Here is a 25,015-nt window from a genome sequence, read left to right on the forward strand (position 1 = left end):
TATATATATATATATATATATATATATATATATATATATATATATATATATATATATAAAGAACATTTGATCTTGAATGAATCACTAATTACTAATTTTAGTTGAATATTTTGATCGTTTATGATTTCTATTAAAGATCGTGCATTAAATTTAGTCTTATCAATAATTATTTCATATTTTATACCTTACCATGTATATTTTTGACTTTCCAGAGTTCCAGTGCATATTGTCCCTTCTTCCAAAGCACATTGTTGTGCCTTCAAGCTTTAAAATCATAGATATTATATATATAAGGAAAAATGGTCAAATAAGCCCTCAAACTTTACTCAAAAGTGCAATTAAACCTCCAACATTATAAAAGTTTAATTAAACACTTAAACTTGTCATTTTAATGCATTTAAACCCAAATGACCTGTTGTTCACCTAAAACTATCGGTCATTATTTTTTCGTTAAATATTTGGACAACCATCGAATTTCATGCTACCGGTGTCGAATACAACATATGTTGGGAATCAAATACAACATCTGCTCAACTGCAATGGACGAATAGACTGTCCGTTCGTCTTCTCCAGTGGAGAAGACGACCGCACTAGTAGTCTTCTCCAATGGAGAAGACGAACAGAGTCTGTTCGTTTTTCTCCAGTGGAGAAGATGAACAGAGTCTGTTCGTCTTCTTCAATGGAGAAGATCGCGTTTGTGGCGAATTTATTTTGAAGGAAGAGTTGATCAATGGCTTGAATTTCACTGCACGTTTCACTTGAGGCATTCATCTCACTAGAACCTAAGCCTATATATATATACACTAATGTTTTAATTAGCATCTTCCCCTAAGACTGAGACACAACTACAAGAATGCATACACTAGATTGTGTGCACTTATGTTGTGCAAATTGCACACACTCTAGTCTATGTGCATTCCTATAGTAGATCGTATGCATTAAGGAAACTTCAGCCATTAAAATTTAACAAATCTCGTATTTTTTGTGTGTTCATAACAAAATGAAACTACTGAATAACTTGTCCTGCATATTGTGTTTGTATAATCAAATGAAACTATAATTGAATTAAAATGATACTTTATTTGTGTTGAAATGAAATTACAGTATGTACAAAATGAAACTAAATAGCATGTCTCAAATATTGAATGTATATTGTCAAATAGAATTGTAGTTGAATTGAAATGATACTTTAGCTTCACTGAAATAACACTACAGTGTGTATAAAAAGAAACTAAATAACATATCTCATATATTGAGTGTATATTGTCAAATGAAACTGTAGTTATATCAAAATGATACTTTATCTGTATTGTAATAAAATTACAATGTATATAAAATGAAGCTAAATAACAGTTTCACATATTTGAATGTATATTGTCTAATGAAATCTTAGTTGAAATAGAATTATAATTTAGTGGTGTTATAATGAGACTACTATAAAATGAAATCCAATAACATGTCTCACTGTAATAAGACTATTGTATGTAAATATCAAATGAAACTATAGTTGAAACAAAATAAAACTTTAGTTATGCTGAAATAAAATTACAATGTATATAAAATAAAACTGAATATATTATACAAACGGAACTAATTACACTAAACGAGTGTCAAACGACACCATTTTAGACCATGTTCGAAAGTAAAATTTGTCAATTGACGACACAATTTTTTCTTTTCGTTTTCTTTATGTGTTTCCCCACCCTCCAGATTTTACAACATAATATACCCATATTTCTTTTGGCATATATTATTATATATATTTGCAAAAAGCTACATATTTGCAGGCTAGGAAAATCTAATAAATCTTCACCGTGCATGTTTTTGGCAGCTTTATCAGCCGTCGGTAAGATGGGGAAGCAGCCATTGCGGCATTACAATGTTGGGCGGCGGCGGAGGCTGAGCCGCCGGAGCGCCCTCAATTTCTCGGTCCTCTCCTGCGGCCTCATACATTTCCCTGCATTTTTTATCAAAGATTGTTTCCAGGTTCAGTTTATTTGTATTATTTGTATTATTTTCAGGGAGTCAATGCTATATATTATTTAGTATAAGGTTTTTTCCTTCTCAACCGACAACAGGATATAAAATAATATAATCCTAACACTAACTTCTTTATTAAAATAATTAGAATATTTGAGTCTTATTTTGTGTGAATAATCAATATTAACATATTATAAATAACTCATTTTTTGCCATCCAGTTTAACTTATAATTAACTTGGGTGGGTTGAAAAATTATTCAATTCTTTCCCTCATCTTAACCTGTTTCAAATATAGATTGTTGTCAATGATTCTTAAACTTAGTATCTTAATGTAAGTGTTAATATGATGCTATTTACTTTAAAATATTATGTTTAAGAATTTTAAAATCCGACCACAGACACATAAAACGATAAACAACACACACTTAGCTCACTGGTTCATTAGTATTTGGAAAAGAAACTAAGATTCAAAACTCAGTAACATTGAGTCACTGAGTTACTGTGATTTACATCTTCTCAAAGACTCGGTTGGACAGAGGTATAAGGGGCCCTTGCGATTAGGGATTTAACATTTTGGGAGAGATAAACACAACACGTAAAACAAGAAAGAGTGTAGTAGTATTATTGGGCAGAGAAGTACCCGAGGTTGAAGGAGTTGAGGGGCTGTGATGGAACATAGGAAGATGAGGAGTTGGTGTCTTGTTTCTCCTGTTGCTCCAAGTTAGGCTGTTCAGCCATCTCTTTCTCTCTCTCTTTGATCTGTGTTTGATTTCCAATACAAGCATCGAAGTTTATACTAGTTCAAGGATTGAATCTTTTAACTAACACGTGATAAGAAATTTATAGAAAAAGGTTAACCTTTTTGGCTAGTTTATTGTTTTCATCCTTCAATGCTCTGTCCTGCCAATTATAATAATAATAATTTTTTAATATGCCAGCTTAGCTTTTGTCCAAGTATTGTAAATGTAGTGAAAGAAGAGGGTCACCTTTTTGTGCAGCTCGGAAATGGACTCCAGCATGAGTTGATTCTGCAAGGGAAGGTTTACAATTTATATACACATTTAGTTGAAGAACTTTGTTGTTTTGGTTCATAAATGAATTTTAAGGTATAGAAATGTTATTTCATAGGACATAGAATAAGCAAATGTTAGGATCAAGCGCTTGCCACACAAGCCAAAAGCTATAGCTAGTAGCGAAGACGTAACTTATTTCAATTCCTTACTTGTTGGACTCGGCCTTTAGGGACTTTACTGACCTCCGCTCACAATCCCCAGCCACAGAGTACTAGACTTAACCCTTTACCAACCACTACCTAACGGGAAGGAATACAATATGAATTGTGTTTGGTTCACTCTTCACATGTATTGCCGTACAAGAATTTATATATACAGTGCTAGTAGACTATAATACCACTTGTTAGGATCAAAGCGCATACCACTATGCCAAAAGCTATAGTTACTAGCGAATACACAACTTTATTTCCTCATAAACCGTCATCACATTTTCAAGTTTCGAGAGGCAAGTGCTGGACTTGCCCCTTCAACGGCCTCAACCCACCAATCCTCAAGCCACCAATTGATAAACTTGGCCCTTTACTGGCCTCCGCCCAACAATATTTCTATTGCAACAATCATCTGAATACAACACTACAAATAATCAAGGACTAATGATGCTACAAAGAAGAGATTATTACTAAATAATCTCTGGAAAGCTTAATTGAACACTTTTATTGAAAAGAAGTGAGAAAGGGAGATGACCTTTCGCGACCGAATATGTTTCATGGATGAATCGATCTGGTGTTCCAGATTCTGAAGTTCCTTGAGGCTTAAAGAATCTATATCCTCTCCCATATAATGCCTATACAAATTAAAGCTCACCTCTAAAATCAGTGGGATAAGAGAGATCAGACAATGTTAGTTGTTAATTTTGGTTTTGTGTAGTACCTTTTATTTTTCTCTAAGAACTCAATCCTTGCCTTCAACTTTGCATATTCCAGACTCCAACTACCCTGCAAAACATTAACACAGCCCAATACAAACTAAATTAATGGATTGCAATGTAAATATAATTAACGATTGCATATATTTCAAGGGGAAAAATTGCACTTTCCGTCATTAAGTTATACGATAATTGTAGAATTTGTTTCTAAGTGTTGATCATGCTTACTTTTCGTCCCTAAATTATCATTGACGTTGCACTTCTCGTCCCTTTACTAACAAAACATTATGGGCGAAATTTGCAAGTTTAATATAACTCGGGGACAAAAATGAGCACGTAAAAGAAAGAAAAGTGTAACGGCAATGATAACTAAGAGGCAAAAGGTAAACACGACCGATAATTATGAATGAATTCAACAATTACCTAACTTAGGATAAAAAGTGTCATTTTCCCTATTTCAAGAGTTAATTATATATATATTATTGGTGTTTGAACTGACTGTATTAGCAATTTTAAATTTAGTTCATAGTTGTTATTTTTGAAAATTTGAGTCCTCAACTTTCAAAACTATTGCACATTTTGTCCAAATGGAAAGATAAAGTTTGGTGAATTTCAACATTTTGAACTAAATATAGATTAATTTTGAAAGTTGAGATTAGATTTTTTTTTGAATGCTATCGACTCTATTACAATGCAATATTTATTCATAACTACTTTCTCAACCTATTGAAGAACAAAAAATCAATATCACATCAAGAGACAATATCGCCTCCACTGAAACTTGAACCCACAACCTCCCTTATATTTAAACGAATAAAACAAAATTAACTCTTTCATACGATTTGACATACCGGTGATTCTTGATCAGTTGGATTAGCCAAACTCTCCGCATACGAGCATCGTTCGTATCTTGCAAGTATTCTTTCCATGCTGAACAACAAAAGGGTTTTGTTCTAATGGGATTTTAACAATCAACTCGTCAAATGAGAATTATTTTGTTCTAATACCATTGTTGGATTCAGGACTTAGCTTATTGACTAATGCTTCGGAATGCATGCATGTGTAAACGTTATTAAAAACTCCTAACTTTTAAATTGGGGTAAAATAAGTACATAAAATATTCTTATAAATTTATATTTAAAAGTTTACTAAATATAACTATTGCATATATACATTTATAAATATAAATTTCTTAACATGAATGTACATTATTCCCTTCATTTTATTTTACATTAAAACTGTAAAATTTTCTTTCAATTCTTAGAATCCATATTACGTAATTCATTATGAATGAAAATATTGTATACAGTTACAAACCATATGAAGAGTATTATAAAACAATAAATTAAAATTTTAAAAGTACACTGTAAAAATTTTGAGAAAATATTTAAAAAATCAATTCAAAATCTAAACAAGAACAAGGGAAATATTAACAGTGCAGTAAAACCATTGCTTTGAGATAAGAAATATAGAGTAATTCAAAATGTAACATACTAAAAAATAATCAAAATTGTTTAATGTTATTAATAAAATTTGAATAAATAGTTGAAAATAGGGGAAAATGTGAGAATAATTCCAAACAAGAATTATTTCCATTTTGGGATAAAAATCCATAGCAGCACGGAACTTAAGAGAGGTGATTAATGCATACATACATATATATAGATATAGATCGATAGATAGAGATAGAGATATAGATACAGATATAGAAACAGAAAGCATTGAGCAGATTTAGTAGGCGTACCGCGAATCAGAAGCGTACTGGAAGAGCTTGCCTTTGGTGGAGAAGATGATGACGCCGACGTCGGCGTCGCACAGAACGGAGATCTCATTGGCCTTCTTCAACAGCCCCGCTCGCCGCTTGGAGAACGTTACTTGCCGGTTGATCTTGTTCTCTATTCTCTTCAGCTGCACTTTGCCTCTCCCCATGCCCCCGCCGAGAGGCAGAGAACGCCGCAGCCGCAAAGCGGTTTTCCGATCTCTTTCGTCTTCTCCCTCGATTTCTCTCTCTTTCTCCCTATACTACTGAAGACTTGCAGTTATGTGGCGGGCATTGGTGGAGAGATATGGATTGTAGGTTGGGGAATATAAATGGGAGGGAGACAGGGTGGTTTTGATTCGGGCGTTAAGCGGTATTATGAAACCGGAGTGGTTTCGTCGAAAACGCTGTCGAGTTTTGATTGGCCAATAGCCAGGCCAGGTAATTCAACGGCAAGATTCGGTGATACATTTACGAATTATTATAGTAATTTTTATGAATTAAATTTAACTACATAAAATAATGATTTTAAGTAGCAATAAATTTATTTTAAATTTAAAAAAATTAATATTTACATTATTTAAAAGATTTTAATTAAATTTTTTACTAATAATATATTTTCAAATTGCCAGTTGTTACCATTCTAATGGGGGTCACAGAGTCGAACTCCAGTTATGACATTTATTTTTTGAACTAAAAAAGATTGAAATCAGATACTATCTTAACTATGTTGTAAAGAATCATAAGTATTTTGAAAAAAATATATTTTTTGAAATTAATTTTATTTATAAAAAATTAATAAATATATTTTTATATCAGAATCCAAACCTGTTGAGTGTTCACAAATAAATTTTTACTGGAATTCAGCTGCGTCATCACTGGGACCCATACAGACTTTAATTAGTACTATTATATTAATAGAAAGGTCTACGCAAAAGCCAATGGCCCAGGTGTATAATTATATATTTCTGATACGCTCATGTTGGGACAATTGTGGCATTAAATATCTTTTTAAGAATATTTACTTTATTAGTACGAATATTTACAATTTCAATCAAGTTATTCACTTGGTAACCACAATGTTATAAGTTCAACTCTCTTTACTTTGATTAGTTATATGCGGTTTACCTTCTTGCCACCGAATAATATCACAATGTGAATTTACCTAGTGCATACTCTTGAATAATAACTGCTAGTCTTTTCTGTCATGCAAGAATGATCTCCATTTTATATTTTTACCAAGCTTATTTATTATCTATAAATCTATAATATTAATCAAAATAACTTCTTTCTCGGTTTTTTTTTTTTTTTAAAATTTTCATGTAACACCCCAATTTTCAACTCTTACTTGTATTACAAAATCACTGATAATGCGTCGCGGAAGCTTACATCTAACCAGCAGAAAACTCGGTGTTACCGCCACGCTCAGGTATCTCTCCTATACCCAAACGTTAAGGCTAAACTTACAACATCGACATCCACTCCCATCTTGTTTAGAGCTCATCGGGCTACTAGAGCCCACACTAATCTGCATCTAATAAAGGACACAATGAAGTGTAGTTAGCACGACGGCTAAGTAAGAAAATCCATATGTCACTTAAAAGTAGACAAAAGTTTGAAAACATTTTTAGTTTAGAAGTTTAAAAAAAATCATTTTCATGTCCTTTCAGACAAGTTTGCAAAACTTTCATTTCCAAGAATTTCATCATTTGCAAATAGAACCGCAGCTCTAATGCTCATAATAATCTGAACCGCAGCCCAGAGTAACAATAATTTTCATAGTCAAAAATTCACTTAGTTTCCCCTGAGTAAGCACGAGGCTTTCTTTTTTTCATAACTCCATCTCTTCTCAGCGAATAGACTTCGCTCTGTAGTATGAATTGATCATACAAACCTCGGGCCATGGCATTTCCAGCCTTCCCGTAGGTCTCCTTATCCCAACCTAGGGCCATGGCACTCCAGCCCTCCCGTAGGTCCACCCTTATTCCAACCCCGAGCCGTGGCATTTAAGCCTTCCCGTAGGTCCCCACCTTATTCCAGAAACTAAGGGTTTGAAAACATTTTCCTTCCTTCAGTTTTTCTTTCTTAAATCATTTCTTTTGGACATATTTCACAAATGAGTCCAATATTTGATATCGGCTACCTCTTTAGCCCCTGAAGGATTTTCAAACATCATTTTCTCAAACAATAAGGTTTTGACAACCTTTATATCAAAATAGCATACGTTTTTCAACGTAAGTTTTCATAAACATTTTTGGATACACTTCATATGTCCATCTCACACTTAAAATCAACCAACATCCTTAACTATCGTCCTCAACAACTTCCACTATGATCAACACCATTAGATCATAACTTGAGGATATCGTACATCCAGATATATATAAATTCTAATAGGTAAGGTCATTGCCTAACCATAACCCAAAAATCATGAGATTATCATTTAATCTCTATCATTAATCCACGTCCTTAGCATCACCTGATCACCATTAACTCACTAACTACCTCACAATTATCACTAACACATCCATAATCATACTAAGCATAATTCAGAAAATTTCAGCTTGGCGCAGTCCGAAAGATTGAGCCGGTAAAAATAGTTCCCGAACTCTTTTTCACTTGAAATTTTTATGGTAGAACCCCAACTTATAGTACTTGATGTCCATAAAAAGTTTTGGTCACTTTGATCCACGAATAAACACAGAAAATTCCCTTTTTGCCCTTGGTCCGAAATATTTTTCTCTCCGTCCAGTTTTGGGAAAAATTCCGAAAACTATACTTATACTACTCCGATCATTATGAAATTTTATATGTAGGTTCTACACTTATTGAACTACATATCTAAAAAAAATGGAGTCAAAATACCTTACCAATTTTTCCCAATAAATCATGGAAGTTGCTGCCAGAATCTACCCTGATTTCCTTTCACTATTTTCACAAGTATAAACCTATATGGACATAAATACAAAATATACAAGCATATCCAAGCTATGAACATGTATACAAAAATATCCCCAAAGCTCCAAAAACACCATATTTCAACCAAAATCAATTATCCAAATTCAAGTGACTAATTCCAACTTAAGGGAATTCCTTACCTCTTTTGGAAGATCCTAAAAAAAATGGTAGAAATTGTTGTTTTCCTTCCGTTGAGTCCAAGATCCTAAAAATATCACCATAACAACAACATTTCCATGCACCTTTAGTTTACTCTTAAATTCTAAGAAGGTTTCAACCAAACAAAGTCTAAAATCTTACCTACACTTAGACACTTGAGTTTGAAAAATGCTTGGGAGCTCTTTGATCACAATGGAAGACTAAACAATTTTTTTATTTTTTTCTTCTTCTTCCTTGGGTGATCTACGAAAATGGGATGGAGTAGGATGAGAGAGATGATGATGTGAGCTCTAGCTTGAAGACTAAGAAATCAAGTGCAATTGCACCATACCTCATTAATGCTAGCATTAAATGATCCAATCTTAGGCTAGATTTGGTTGCCACTTGTCAATACCCTATGGAGTCCTTAAGAAGATCACAACTTATTTGGTCAGTTTATGGTTAAATCAGATGAATGTTCGGAGGATTATAACTTAATTCGGGAAAATTCTAATACCAAAATTATCGTAAAAATATTCCCGTCACAAATCACCAATTTTGGGAATTTTCGGTGTCCCGCTAAATTTAGGTACAGAGTCCGTAACAATTTATCCCTTACAGTCCACTTGAAATTTTTCTTGAACTAACTAGAAATTCAGGCTTAATCGCATGATATTTAATAATCCCAATTCTAGAAAATTCGAACTGAATCTATATCCTTAAAATTTTCTCGGTTCGTGACCGGTGCGTAGTTCGCAGCCTATCGATAACTAATCCTTAAAAAAAATTATTTCGAGCATCAAACCGTCTTCTCTTAAATGTCATAACTTAAAGACCTATTTTCCGAACCTCAAACTTATCGGAAAATACGAGGGGTTACATTTCATATAGTTCGTAAATTTAACTCCTTATATTTAAGAGTATTTTTAATATTTTTTAATATACTAGGTAAATTTTATATACTAATATTAAATTAAATATTAAAAATTAAATTTTAAATAATTTATTTTTAAAATAATCTAAATTCATCAATTATTTTTTTTTTCAGTTTTGAATCGTAACAAGAATCGTCCCTACTGTTTCAGTTTGGTTGCTATAGTGTCTGGTTCGGTTCATATCAAACAGTAGTCATCCTTACATATAAATAATAATTTGTTGGAGAAGAAAAATAAACGAAATAATTATTTTAAGGGTAAAAATGTCTATTTAAGTATTTAACATCAAAGGAAAAAACTAATACTTTTAAAATAATTGAGAGGACAATGTGGATACATAAATAACTTACAGGAAAAAATGCTATAAGCCTATAATTCCAAGGGAGGGTGTCATTTTCCCTCATAAAATTTATATTTACAAAATTTTAAAATTAAAAAAAAAAGTTTATCTATATTAAGTTAATACTCACATAAGTTGGTATACATACACAAATAATATAGGTATTATATACACTCATATCTGAATTAACATCCATAAATATTTAATTTAAATATAATCTATAATCAAATCAATTGTCTTATAATGGTTTTAATAAAATGATGACTCAAGAATAGAAAAAATATATGGATAGATAATAGGTGTATGGTAATAGTGATGAAGTCATCAACGTTAGAATGCATTAAATAGTAACGAAGTTATAATAATATTGTAAGAGTAATTTTGTGTAATAAAAATACAACGAGAACAATTTTATCAAATGAAAATGTGTTGTAGAACATTAAAAATCCTAAGTATACATATTTTTTTGAAGGTTCCTAAGTATACATTTAATAGGGCACAAAAAAAAAAAAAAAGGACAAAAACCATAGATTTAACCTAAATGTATACCTATTGTTTTTAGATTTCTAGTGCTATTATCATATTTTAATGTTTTCCAATTGGTAGAATTAGAAACCACTTTCATGATTACAAAGATTTTTCCTGAGTTCAAACTCTTAGAAATGATGATACATTTTTTATATTATTATTTTAAATGCATTTTCTCTTGAAATTTCGATTTTATTAAAAAAAGAAAAAAAAAGGAGTAAATTAGCAATTGTAAAGTTTGCTTATGTTTATCTTAATCAATGTTACAAAAATCCTGCCTAGGCACCGATTAATCGGCACCTAGGTGCTAGGCGCTGACCGACTGCCTACCGTATCACCATAATCGGTGGTCTAGGCGACTGACCGGCTAGGCGACCGATTAGGCCACCTAAGCGCCGCATAGACTGCCTAGGCGCTGATCGCCTAGGCCTCCTAGGCACCGACTAGGCGGCCGATTAGCTATTGTTCCCCTCTTTTTTAAAGTGTTATTTCACTAAAACAATATCGTTTTGAGCCAAATAACCCTAAAAATTTTAAACTGTAGATGTTTTTAGATTAATATTTAATATTTTAGTATTAACTATTAAAGTATTAAATAGTTTATAATTATCAATTCTTAAAAATTAAGAAAATTTAAACAATTTTTGAAAAAAAAAAAATTATACAGGCGATCCTTGCCTAGGCGCTCTAAAGCGTCCGATGAGCGCCTATCGATTTTTTCAACCATGATCTTAATTAAAATTTAAAAGAGATTACTTAAATTTTAAAATTGTTTTTTTAATCATAAGAATATCATAAAATTATCAAGCACCGTATGCTCAGATGACATCTTTGTGACTCTCCTTGAGGGAATATCATAGGATCAAACCCCAGTGATGGGTATTGACTTTTCGGACTGCAACATATCGAGAAAGTATAGAACATGTATTACCTTGTAATAGAGTCAATAGTACTGAAAAAAAATATCATAAAATTATTGATAGATAATCATTCTTTTCTTTTAAATAATGCAATACTTTTATTTTTATTACATTAAGTATTTGTGTAATTATTGCATAAAATGTGTTAAATGTATGAATAAATGTATAAATATTAAAGGTCTTAGATTTGAGTCTTAACTATTTACACGAACAAGATTAATCTTGATTCGTGATTCTAATTAATGGTAAAAAAAATGAGATCACACCAGAACATAAATAAATACCAGATAACAAACAAAACACAAGAAAGTTTAGGAGATTATGGAGGAGACAAAGCATTCCAACGTGGCAGTGAAAAATCTCCCTTCCATGAGGCAAATCTTTCTTTGCCACAAAAGACCAACACGGCGGCTAATTTTATAATTGCCTTTTGTCATAAACGGATAATTTCGTTCCGGAGGCCATCCTAGCTTCCGTGTCGACTTCCACAAATTTGATGATACAAGTGTTAAAAGAATAAAATAAAAATTGAAGGGGAACCTTCAATTTTTTATTTTTTATATTTTTTTTGTAAATTTTAGTATTTATAAAAATTTTAAAAATAGAGTTAACACCATATAAAACCTTTCGAGTATAATGATTTTTCACATTTAGTTAACTTTTAAATTTACGACCTGTGATTAGGGATGAAAATTGGCTAGGCAGGGCCGGGCATTGAAAAATTAGGCTTGAGCTACTATGAGAACTTAAGGCTTGAGCCTAGGTCTGAGCATGTACATAAGCATTTTTTAGGCTCAAGCCTAAGTCTATAAAATGGCATAATATAGCTTAAATCATTTTTAAAGGCCTATTTAATATGCACGCTATTAAAAAAAGACTATGCTGTAGATTTTAAATAGGTTTGAATTTATTTAAGATGTACAAATTATACATTTTATTAGGTCTATATATTTGTTAAAAATATTAAACATAATATAACAATATTAGACGAATAGTAACAATCGCAAGTCACAACAAGTGTGCAGGTAGTGACACCAATATACGCCCTGAACCCAATCGCATTTAAAAAAAGAAAATAAAAACTAAGATAAGAACTTAATATCAATCGTCGGTTAATCAAATGTCTCACTACATGACCTCCACTACTGCTACTATGCAGTAATGCAATTATGAGTTTGCTACTTCGTTGGGAGTGAAATAGGAAGAGACGAGAAAGTGTGAAAATTAAAAAATTAAGAATTTTTGTTTTACAATATATATATATATATATATATATAAGAATTTTTGTTTTACAATATATATATATATATATATATATATGGTTCCCGACTTCCCGTGCGGTTGATGGTCTCAGGTGCGATTGTACAGTTAAATTTCAGTCTTTAATCTTGCCTAAATCTACGTTCAAGATTAAAGTGATTAAAAAAATGTTCGGTGGCAATTTGGTCTTTTTGAATCNCAGGTGCGATTGTACAGTTAAATTTCAGTCTTTAATCTTGCCTAAATCTACGTTCAAGATTAAAGTGATTAAAAAAATGTTCGGTGGCAATTTGGTCTTTTTGAATCTAGGTCAAATTTAAAGTGCATGAATTTCCTTTTTTAAGGTGTGTGGATTTCCTTCTGAAGGTGCGCGGTTTTCCTTCTTAAGGTGCATGAGTTTTGTGCTTAAGGTGAGTCGGCTGTTGAAACTTAAGATGCATGAATTTCCTTCTTAAGGTGCATGAATTTTCTTCTTAAGGTGCGTGTTTTTCCTTCTTAAGGTGTGTGAGTTTTTGTGCTTTAAAGTGAGTCAATTATTGAAACTTAAGGTGCGTGAATTTCCTTCCTAAGGTGCGTGAATTTCCTTCTTAAGGTACGTGGGTTTCCTTCTTAAGGTGCGCGATTTGTATGTTAAGTGCGTAGTTTGTGTACTTAATGTGCGTCATTTTAAACCTTTAGGTGCATGGTTTGTGTGTTTAATGATAGACAATTTAATTATCCTCGCAAGTGCAAGAGTCAATTGTAGTGATAGTGTGCTTTAGCAAGGGTTGATCCCACAGGGAATTAAAACAATGCAGATTAAAAAACTAAAAATAATTGGAATAAATAATCTTAAAGAGTTTAAAGGAAGTTCAATTGTAGAAAAATTAAATCAGGAGGATGTGCCAAAGACTTTGTGGTCTAGTGGCATTTAGTGTCTTGGAAAACACTCTCACATGGATGATGGGAGTGGGTTCGAGCCTTAGTGGAGGCAACTGTTAATTTTTTGTGCTTCAGTAGGTAGCTATGAACAGATACTACATTGTAACAGCGGGAGCTCACTTTTACAAATAATTTCTGCACTTTTTTCTTGGCGGGAGCGACTTATGATAGAATACGGCTTGTTTATCTTGACGAAATGGGGGGAATAGCTATTCAAATGCCAAAAATATTATGAACAGATACTACATTGTAACAGCGGGAACTCACTTTTACAAATAATTTCTGCACTTTTTTCTTGGCGGGAACGACTTATGATAGAATACGGCTTGTTTATCTTGACGAAATGGGGGGAATAGCTATTCAAATGCCAAAAATATTCACGATGATGGGGGGAATAGCTATTCAAATGCCAAAAATATTCACGATGTTCAGGGGAATAGCTATTCAAATGCCAAAAATATTCACGATGTTCAATAGCGTTTCAATGGCTTCCCTTGCATTACCAGGTATAAGCGGTTTTGTTGCCGAATTACTAGTACTTTTTGGAATAATTAGCGCCAAAAAATAAAATAACCCAAAAACCAAGGAACAAGAAGGAAATCGCAGGCAATTTAATATGTTACAGGATGATGAAATTCTAGAACATGAATTCAATACTACTACTAATTCTACATCTTAAGTCTAATACTGCCAATCAATCGCATGCATTAACCATTCATATGCTTAAGATATTTATTCAAACAGTTAAAAACCCATTTAGCCTAAAAAGAAATACGGAATACCCGGTTTAGAACCAAATAAATAACCCAACAAGAGGACTAGATTATTTATTCATTTATCCTAAGGAGCTTGAATTAACAGGCATTGATTGTACTCAATTAATTCCCTCAAACAACTAATTATGTCAGAATTGGCCAGATTCAACACAACTAGTCTCAATACGAAACATAATAAAACTTAATTGAGTTGGCGAAAATGAAACCTAAACTACTGCAAAATTCTCATGATAAATTGTTCATGTTCCCAAATTGATGAAACTAGCAGTGCATTACCACAAGAACAAATTCACTTAGCCATGGCTTTATACTAATGTTTATAACCTCACAACTGTAAGTTCAAGGATTAAAAACACAGTACTTAGAATGACTCTAAAAACATCAACTAACCAATATCATTGAACAATGTATTCCACAACTCACAGTACAACTCCCGGAATTGGAATATATGAAATGCAAATATATTTCAAAAGAACAAGGCAAACCAGGATTGCTGCAGAATTAAAGTGCTAATTTAGCAAAGCATCTTATAATCAAACATTGGTAGCAATTGTAATCAAGCTTAGAAATTGATGCACTATAATCTAGGCTCCAAGTAGCAACACTTGTACAATTCACAAATTGAGGAAGTGCCACTGACAATTAAACAACAAATTAAAGAATAAGTTTTAAAAGGAAAAAACCAGAGAGAATATATGCTAGGGGATTGAAGTCGTAGAGACGAGATTGATGATGAAGAATGACGAAATTGATCGAATTGGCTCTTCCTTTTATACACCTAGCTTCAACTGTACCTCCGTGATTCAGATGGAGGATAGCCGCCGAAAACTCTTGAACCAAGGAACGTCGTCCAGAAGTTTAGTTCGTGATCCCCTTCTCTCACCCATCGCCGCTGGTCTCTCTCTCAGTTCATCGCTCTACACTTGTCGATTCAATCTCAAGAAGAATCGGGTCATCAAAACGATGGTTGCCAAAGCCCGATCGATACTTTGGTTTGCTGCATCTGCGCCTCTCTCTCGCTTGTTTATGCTGACTCTCGAAAGGGAGACTCACTAAATGGGCTGAGCTTAATTTGTTAGCTGACCAAATCATTACAATAAAAGATTTATTCATTAAATGAGTGATTTACATTTTTGGTCCTATTGTTATTGGGGCATTGTCAAGTCAACTTATTTAGTTCTTGCCATTCTTATTTAGTTCTTGCCATTGTCAAGCCATGGATTTGTAATGTGGCTCACATGGCTTCCGCCGGACCTCTGCATTGGATGAAAATGTGTAACGAAAACCACTACAAAGGGTCAAGGAGATGACAAAAGCATAAAAAGACCAAAAATACCCCTGTTTTGGACGACCATTTGACGAAAATTTTAACGATGGACTAAAAATGGCAACAACTAAATAAGACTGGCTATAATGTGACAAAAATGAATGAAGTGGACTAAAATTGACAATGCTCCTATAACAATAGGGCCAAAAATGGAAATGACTCTCATTAAATGGACTAACACAAACTATTAACTAAAATTAAACTAACAGTAATAAAATACCAAAAGCCTAAACTAAATTAATTATTAATATTAAACTATATAAATGAATATACAAGATTAACTAAAATTATAAATAAACTAAAAAAAGAATTTTCATAAATTTAAAATAAAAAATAACGTTTATCACTTAAGGTGCGTGGTTTGTGTATTTAAGGTGCGCCATTTAAAATGAATTTTTATTAATTTTATAAACAATTTCATAAATTCCTTTAGGTTGTATGTCATCCCAAGTGCTCAGATGAGAGCATTAATGGAGGACATGGGTTTTTTTTTTTTTTAAAAATTCATTGATTTGAACCATTGATATAGATTTGATAAATGACTCATATCTAACCCCATTTTTTTTTACCTGGGAACAATCCCGCACTTGAACCCTTCCATATATATATATATATATATATATATATATATATATATATATATATATATGGGCTGGACCCTATGAGACCACCCTATTAGATGAGATCATGTGATCTCATCTCAACCATCTAAAAAATTGTAATTAATTGATAGAATTGAGATTAAAATATCAATTATATTAAGATGAAATTAATACAAAAATGTGAAGTTGTAATTTGATTATGTTCTTTGATTTTGGATATAAATGAAATATAATATTTTTCATCTTTTAAGGGATCCTAACCATGGTAGAAAAACATTCTATATTTTCATTATGTGATTTTAAAAAAATTCTGTGCGTAGAAGAAACAAACGAATTCAGTCGTCCAGAGTGCGTATATGTCAGAAGACCTCGCCAGTAAGTTCGATTGGAACTTTTAATTTGTTTATGTTGTGTAGGTGTGTGCGTGTGTGACGTTGGATGTGTGCAAAAGTCTGAGTGTATGTGTGTCTTGAATGTGGACCTTTTTGGCGCGTGCGCCCGGTTTTGGTGGTTTGTGCAACTGTTATTGGGTGTACTAGGTGTATAACTGGGGGTTGTGTTTTAAGTAATTGCAGTGGATGGGGGCTCGAATGTTAATTCTAGGTTCACGAAATATTTTACCGCACATACACGACCAACCGCGTTTGTTTCTTGCGAACATTGTGCATTTGGCCTGAGTAGTGTGTGAAAAATTCTGGTAAACAATGAAGGGTTTCGCATGTTTGGTTTAGTGTGGAACTTTTAATTTTTATGTGATGCTTATGTATGTGTGTTTGTGAAATTTGCATGTACAAAAGTCTAAGTGTTGTGTGTGTGGGTGACGTTGGGTTGACAATGAAAGGTTTCGAGTGTTTTGTTTTGTTTTAGTTCATCTTCCGAGGACTTTGTCTTTCTCCCTATAGCATTATTGCGTCGTTTCCAAGCAGACCCTGTGTGGCAAGCTCCTGATGTAAACTTACACATTTTATTATACATTGAAATTTACCATGTGCATGTACATAACATAGTTTGTGCGTTTTCTAACCTAGTATGAATTTTTAAAAAGGACCCATGTGCGTGAGTGTTGTGTGAGTTTGCCAGTGACAACTACAAAACTCTGAATGCAAGTACGAAAATTCTAAGCAATAAAAGGTAAGGTTTGTAAATAGGGATTTGTAAAAAATAAATTGAACAAACTTATCTTGAAGCCAGTGTGCACTAATGTGTAGATGTGTGCTTAACATCCAGAAACTGATTTCGCACCGGAGAACAGTAAAACATTGTACACTAACAACTTTATTAAGGCAACACAAACATACCTACATAGAAAAATTGTAAAACAAAGTAGTGAATTCAGGGTGAGAACCGCACACACCAACAACTTCACCCATACACCGTTCGTTACCCTAAGTCCATTTGTATATCAATCAGTGAGTTGCACATACTCTACTTGTTAGGAATAAATTGTAATAGATTTTGATATGCCAAAATATACTGAAAAATATTAGACCCCGAAAATTTTATTTCAAGTATTAGCATGGTTGCAATAGGCGCTAGGCGCTAGTCGGGCGGTAGACTAGCGCCTAGCGCCTAAGCGGTCTAGGCGGTTCTAGGCGGCGACCTATAAAAACAAAAAAATTAATTCATGTGTGTGGGTGTATGTCATATATTATATTATATATATTATATATATATCTCTTACTTCTCTTACTTATATAAATAAATAAATTTAAATATATATAAATATAATAATAAAATTAACAAGGCCGACTTGCTCGAGTTAACTCGGTCAAATTCGGCCGACAACTCGGCCAAGTCGGCCGAGTTAGGCGCTAGGCGGACGCCTAGGGAGCAATTCGCCTCGGTCTAGGAGCGCCTAGCGCCTAGGCGGGGATTTTTGCAACAGTGAGTATTAGGCGTGGTTAAGATCAAAAGGAAAAGTCAAAGAATACATAATTTTGATAACCATCTCAAGAAAACAATATGGAGATATCCAAAGTCATGAAGACACAAGTCTTGAAGAACATCATGCACAAGAAGAAGAAAAAGGCAACAATGCAATATTGGAGAAGATGATGACATTGAAGTCTACATTACATTAAAAAGAATAAATAATTAATCAAAATGGTTAATGAGTTTAATCTCAGTATGACTAGACTAAGGATCAAACTCCACTGATTACATTTTGTAAGGTAAATTTTGAAGGGAGTCAAAATTGCCTAAGGAGCCAATTAATTAAAAATTAATCCCAAAGGGAAATGGCGTAGAACCCAGATGAAGTTCAACGGATGAGATTGAGCATGGGATGAAGACATGAAGTTATTGAACTTGGGATGAGATTCCATAAGATGAAACCCGAATTGGCATATGGATGAGATTTGCCATGGGATGAGATTTCAAAATTGGCCATGGGTCAAGATTTTGAAATTAAACTTGGGAAGCAATTTAACATGGGATGAGATTCCAAGGGCTACGATTTCAAAGGGATGAGATTTCAAGTCAAAAGCAATGGGGGATGAGATTTTAGGAGCTACAAATTCAAAGGGCTACAATTTGAATGGTTGAAGTTTCATAGCATAAACTAAGGGATGAAAATTGCAAGGGTTGAAATTCATAAGGGATACAATTTCAGAAGGAAATTAATTTGGAGATCCAATTACAGAAGCAATTTCACAAGATCTCAACCCAGCTTAAATTAAGATGGTTGAATGACATATATTCATAGAGGAATAAATATGAGCTCAAGTTATTTTTGGAAAGTAACTAGTCCAAAATAAAAAGGGCCAAGGTTGGAGCAATATTTGAAGATTAATTCACCAATTGGCGTCACACTTGGACTCCCACATCCCTTATTCGGTTGGGGCATTTTATCAAACACATTGTCTACCACTCCTCTCGGACCTCTTCCTTTCGGACTAAGGACGGAGATGTGGGTGAGTTGAACTCGTGAGTGGCCGCTATCGCGCACACACTCACTTTCACTGGGTTTGCTACCTAATGTGGCCACACTTAGGCACAAAGCATAATGAACATCAACCACACAAGTTTATCATCCAACAATCACAAAGCTCACATATTTCAAGCAAAGTCATATCAAATCAACCACATAGTTTAGCTTCGGGGCCACCAATCCCCTTTCTACTCTAAGCTATCATTAAAATAAAGAAACAAGAAGAAGAAATGGAAGTTTCAAGAGAAGCAAACATTAAATCAAAACATTGAAGAGAAGAGTACCATCCAGGATGAATGGCTCATTTACATCTTGTTCTTGAAACTTCAATCCTCATATCTTGCTCTTGAATCTACTCTAATAGAAAGAAAGTTTTCCCCCAAGAGGGGAGAAAACCCTAAGAAACTTTAGATCTAAAACTATTCTACGGCTGCTAGGTCTCCCCCATCTATCCGAAAAAGGGGTTTAAATAGGCAACCCAAAACCAAAATTCCCGAAGTGGCCCCTGTGGCCGGACCACGCCTAGCGCCACGCGTGGTGGAGGGCGTGGAGAGCTACTGGAAATGATCCACACCCATCCACACGCGTGTTGGGCTGCGTGGGAGGTTCCTGCTTCGCGGCTTCGTTTGCCTTTTGCTTTGTTTTGGCCTCGAATCCCTTTTCGATATGTGCAAACACTTCAAAACTCTTCCTAAAATTAATGTTAGAAGATTTTGATCACATCCGAGCTTAAAATGCATGAGATTGTTATAAACGGGTGGCAAAACTTTACATTTTATCCTATTTTAGACCCTTAATATGTACTATTCTTGGTGCTTATCAATTATATATAATATATATTTATATTTATCAGAAATAAAGTTTCCATTTAACCGTCCGAATACAAGTAACATTTGTTTATTTATTTATTAATTATATAAAATATATATTTATATTTATTAAAAAAACGTTAGGTTTTCAGTTCGGTTAAAAAAAAACAAACCGAACCGAACCGTTCGGTTCTTCTAAAACTAGAACTGATCGATTTTTTGGTTTTAAACCAACCGAACCGAACGTCTTTGGTTCAGGTTACCGAAACTGTTTTGCCCAGCCGTAGTGGAAAACACCAACCGGACAATCTTCGACGGGCTAAAGAAGAAGTTGCAAAGTGCGGGTCAAAACTGGGTAAAGGTACTCCTATATGTTCTTTGGACATACCGAACCACTCCACGACGGGCGACCAACGAAATACCCTTTTCGCTGACCTACGGATTTGAAACAATGGTGCCAATTGAAGCACAACTCCCTACCACCCGGGAAAGAAATTACCAATCGGAGGAAAATAACGAGGTTCAAGGTGCAAACCTCAACTTTATTGATGAAAAGAGAGATATGGCAACGCGGAGAATGATCGAGTACCCGAAGGCCGCCAAGACCTACCATGACAGAGGGTGAAACCACATTACATCCAAATCAATGACTTGGTGCTCCGACAAAGAGAAGCTAGTAAATCGACCGATCATGGAAAATTTGCCATGAAATTGAAAGGACCCTACAAATTCTCAACAATTGTTAAACCCGGGACTACATATAAGTTACCTATAAATTTGACCAAGTATGGAACTCTGAACACCTCATGAAATTCTACAAGTAGTGTAGGGTAACTGATATGTTACTTGTATTCGGACGGGTAAATGGAAACTTTATTACTAATAACATTGTAATGCTCAAGACTCCACTCGGAATGTTTCATGATGCTCCTAAATAAAATCTCCCGACTCTTTCAATTGAGGTTTTGCTCGATTGAATTATCCCAGCCCTACCTACACGATTTTGCTTGGTCAAGTTGTGATTAAATTCACTTGTCATCTGTCGGCTCGCCGGCTCTTTCGTTTGCGATTTTTGCCCGATTAAGTTATCCCAACCTTACCTGCATAATTTTTCCTGGTCAAGTTGTGATTAAATTCACTTGTTATCACTTGGTTCTTTCGTTTGAGGTTTTGCCCAGTTGAGTTATCCTCGTCCTACCTGCATGATTTTACCTAGTCGAGTTGGTGAATAAGTTCACTTGATTATCTGTCGAGTTGGTGATTAAGTTCACTTGATTATCTCCTGGCCTTTTTGTTAATCACTTGATTATCTCCTGGCCTTTTTGTTTGAGGTTTTGCCCAATTAAGTTATCCTGACCCTACCTACACGATTTTGCCCAGTGGAGTTTTGTGATTAAGTCGTTTTGTGATTAAGTTCACTTGTCACGTTTTGTGATTAAGTTCACTTGTCACTTCCTGACCTGTTCGTTTGAGGTTTTGCTTGGTTGATCGTTTGAGGTTTTGCTTGGTTGAGTTATCCCTACCCTACCTACACGATCTTACTCAACTAACATTGTGGTTGAGTCCACTTACTAATTCTCAAAATTATTACATAAGATTTTTTCGGGTGGACTTTTACCGTGCTGGCCAGTACGATATTGCCTCATTGATCTGTCAGTCATATCTACTTCACTACTTGTCACTCGTCTTTAGTGTACAAGTAAAAGCTTTACCCATTGGGTGCTCTACACGGCTTAAGATTAACTATTACACTTAACCACTAAAGCTATTTCTTTGCAATCTAGTTGTTGTGTATTTGTAGGATAGGTTTCACGTGACCAAAGTGGACACCCGGTCAGTCAAACCAAAGCATGAACAGGAAGTTACATGTAAACAACATGAAGCAAAGAAACGAAGAATACTTAAACAAAATAAAATAGTCTAACCGACACAAGAATTGGGTCATCCTCCCGAGCACATGGGTCAAAGTCTAAGCAAACAGTAAACAACTAAGAGAATGCAAAACATCAAGGATCTTGATTTCTTGAAGTAGTAAACGTGCCGATTGGACCTGTAGGGGGATCACTGAATAGCTCTGGAACAGGTGGCGATATTTCTGCAGGTAACACTGCACGAACCTGTTCCCAATCCTCCGGAAGAACATCTTCAAGAGTCTGGTACAAAGACTTCTGCATGACATGCTTCCCTCGATGATAACCCCAGGCGGTCACCCTACGAAGCATCATCAGACCCACAGGATCCTGTCGCAACGTATAGAACAAGGGGAGAGCAGCATCCTCAGATGGGCATAGCGTTGAGAGCAAATCGGGTAGGTCGGCTGGTCGAGAAGCGTAGTGAGCAGCAGCATTCGGAACCTGGATACTGCTTCAGAGACTCCACCTGAGCCTCTAGGTCCCTCACCTTTTCCTTAAGCTTTCTCAACTCTCCCCCACACTCCATAGCATCAAGTCGAGCCCAAACGAATAACTCAGCCTCAGCGCCTGTGTTGGCAGCCTGACATATACAAAAACAAGCACAGTAAGAGCAATTGACAAAAAGAGATAAAGGGGGGAAGAAGCGAATAGCAATTAGTAACCACAGCAAGTACTTGGGACAAGTGATGGGCGAACTGCGTCCCCACGTAGTCGATCGTCTCATTAACAAGGCATGCGGCTGGAGGACTCAGCTGGAATAACAAATTAAACATCTCTGGTAGGCTTATTGTACCGCGAGTAAGTGTTTGGGCAAGTTGGGATTCCCCCTAGCCAACCGGGCTCTCTTGGGGTCAATCACAGGCGCATCCCCAAATGTCTCGACCTCAACCGCCTCTATAGGACGTTTCTCGATCGTTTTGGTCTGGCCTGGAGTAGTGGAAGAACCAAACGGAGGGCCAACAGGTAGCCGGTAGCCGGCCGATAGTGTGCTGATCCCCGGAAGCGGTGCTCTTCAACTTCTCAAGATCACTACCAAACCCCATCACTGAGTGACCTGCACAGAAAACAAGCAAAAGAGTTACAAATTAAAAGAGGACAAATCGCATTACTTCGTCCGACCGACCGACCCACCACCTGTGATAGTCTGATCAGAGGCCTCGTAAGCCAGAGGAAGAAGTCGAGCTGCTACCAAGAACTCTAGAGAGTGATAAACCTCCCAAGAACAGAACTTGGATGAAATCCTCTAGACAGTAGTGCAAATCTCCAGAGTCTCAAGTGGTGGCACGCACTTGCGCATATGAGAAGACCACTCAAGCAAACCCAAAGAAATTTCCACCTACACTTGCAATTGTTGTCAGGTAGGTTAGAAATTTTCCGAATCACCTTGCGACACTAGATAATGACAAAACCGTTGACATAGTTAATCTTCCCCATAGCCTTCACTAGATGGAGGTAGTTGAAGAGATCGATCGTGCAGGGAACTCGATGGCGTCGGCAAATCTGGGGAACCATGCAAGTATACGATGGCCATTGGGCGCTACCTATCCTGAGTATCAATTGTTATACCATGAACCAGAGTTCACATTGCATTGTGAACCCTAATACAAAAATTTTATACCTTCAATTAACACATTCTGTACACAGTTAATAATTCTGTACATGTAAACAAATAACTTTAATTACTGACATATAATATGATTGCTACAAGTATAAAAACTGTTAACTTCTAGCGACATATACAAAATTTGAAAGTTATTTTGAACGAAGGTCTAAAATACAAAATAAACCCTAGTCCATGTTATAATTTGCCATCAAATATGATATGGGCTTAAAAATGCCTCCTACAACAATCATTATTGCATGGACCATGGACCAAAAATAAAAAGTACATTATTTTTGTACTGTAGGTACATTATTTTAGGTTACATTATTTTTGTACTGAGGGTACATTATTTGATATATACTATCAAATAATGTACCTACAGTACAAAAATAATGTACGTTCAGTACAAAAATAATGTATTTTTTATTTTTGGTCCACACAGCTGTGTAGACCATGGTTCATGCAATAATTTGCCGAACACCTTGTGGTCTAACAAAAAAAATAGTAACTTGCATTATATGCTTGTATATTATGTGTAATTAAGTGTAAAGACTTCACATTATATGCTTACTTTCTTATATATTTACAAATTGTGTTAGTTTAATAACTTGCAACATTTACTTGTATATTATGTTTGATTTCTTATACATTTATAAATTATTAAATGCTATTAGTTGTTTTTCATTTCAAATTTCTTAATATATTAATTATTACGGAGTAGTATTTTTTACACTTGATGCCCACCAAAATTCATGCTCAATATTCAAATATTAATAAAAATAATTAACAATTTTTAGTTCAAATTCTATTTACAATTGTTTAAAGTGGTAATTTCAATTACATATTTTTAAAATATAGAGAGAGAAAAAAAAAGAGAATAATTTATATGTTTGTTTACTAATAATGTAAACAGTTTTCATAAAATGTATATTTACAAAATTTTAAAATAAAAAAATTATCTATATTACTAAGCTAACACGTACCAATACGTAAAAGGTTTTATATGATGAAACCCAATGTAAGGTTTCATGTGACAATTTCAAACCTGTCACCCTTTATAAAAGAGTTGGGTAGAAGTTCAGATTCAGGCAACAACAAATATAAACTATCGGTGGAGGTTAGATTCTATAATTTGCTATTTTTCAATATATATATATATATATATAGTCATGATCAGGTGCAGTCGTGCTCTCCCGTGCGGTTCACACCCCTCAATGTTACGAAATACACCACTCAATGTTAAAAACACACCACAGTGTAACATTATGGTGTGTTTCATTGTGCTGTGTTTCTTAACATTGAGTGGTGTATTTCGTAACATTGAGTGGTGTGTAACCGCACGGCCGTACGGAGGAGCACGGCTGCACCTGAAATTATA

The 25,015-nt window shown here is 34.5% G+C and overlaps 2 protein-coding genes across 4 annotated transcripts; both read right to left on the bottom strand.

The window, feature by feature from the left end:
- Positions 1-1,507: 1,507 nt before the first annotated feature.
- Positions 1,508-5,991, bottom strand: LOC115995694 (truncated transcription factor CAULIFLOWER A-like). Its single transcript, XM_031234798.1, has 8 exons — positions 5,664-5,991; positions 4,771-4,849; positions 3,925-3,989; positions 3,739-3,838; positions 2,968-3,009; positions 2,840-2,881; positions 2,622-2,740; positions 1,508-1,957 (listed from the first exon to the last, which is right to left on the bottom strand). Exons 1-8 carry the CDS (start codon positions 5,846-5,848, stop codon positions 1,837-1,839), a joined length of 753 nt encoding a protein of 250 aa, XP_031090658.1. The 5' UTR covers positions 5,849-5,991; the 3' UTR covers positions 1,508-1,836.
- Positions 5,992-21,889: 15,898 nt separating this feature from the next.
- Positions 21,890-23,913, bottom strand: LOC115996405. 3 transcript variants are annotated; one of them, XR_004093613.1, is made up of 3 exons: positions 23,169-23,913; positions 22,709-23,088; positions 21,890-22,614 (listed from the first exon to the last, which is right to left on the bottom strand). XR_004093613.1 is itself a non-coding variant. In XM_031235610.1 (2 exons), exons 1-2 carry the CDS (start codon positions 22,805-22,807, stop codon positions 22,399-22,401), a joined length of 315 nt encoding a protein of 104 aa, XP_031091470.1. In that variant the 5' UTR covers positions 22,808-23,913; the 3' UTR covers positions 21,890-22,398. The 3 variants fall into 3 exon arrangements, 2 of the variants coding, with proteins under 2 accessions (XP_031091470.1, XP_031091469.1); XM_031235610.1 differs by having other exon boundaries at positions 22,709-23,913; XM_031235609.1 differs by having other exon boundaries at positions 22,697-23,913.
- Between the last annotated feature and the right edge of the window lie 1,102 nt (positions 23,914-25,015).

This window comes from Ipomoea triloba, chromosome 11 (assembly GCF_003576645.1).
Source record: "Ipomoea triloba cultivar NCNSP0323 chromosome 11, ASM357664v1".
NCBI classification, from domain to species: domain Eukaryota; kingdom Viridiplantae; phylum Streptophyta; class Magnoliopsida; order Solanales; family Convolvulaceae; genus Ipomoea; species Ipomoea triloba.

What these genes read in the sequence shown, in the direction of transcription:
- LOC115996405 (XM_031235609.1), bottom strand. Translation starts at nt 22,807, where the DNA reads ATGTTTAATTTGTTATTCCAGCTGAGTCCTCCAGCCGCATGCCTTGTT. An exon ending in TGTCCCAAGTACTTGCTGTG is followed by an intron (nt 22,615 to 22,696) that starts GTTACTAATTGC and finishes TGTATATGTCAG; the next exon opens with GCTGCCAACACAGGCGCTGA.
- LOC115995694 (XM_031234798.1), bottom strand. Translation starts at nt 5,848, where the DNA reads ATGGGGAGAGGCAAAGTGCAGCTGAAGAGAATAGAGAACAAGATCAAC. An exon ending in CAGTACGCTTCTGATTCGCG is followed by an intron (nt 4,850 to 5,663) that starts GTACGCCTACTA and finishes TTTGTTGTTCAG; the next exon opens with CATGGAAAGAATACTTGCAA. An exon ending in TTCTTAGAGAAAAATAAAAG is followed by an intron (nt 3,839 to 3,924) that starts GTACTACACAAA and finishes TAATTTGTATAG; the next exon opens with GCATTATATGGGAGAGGATA.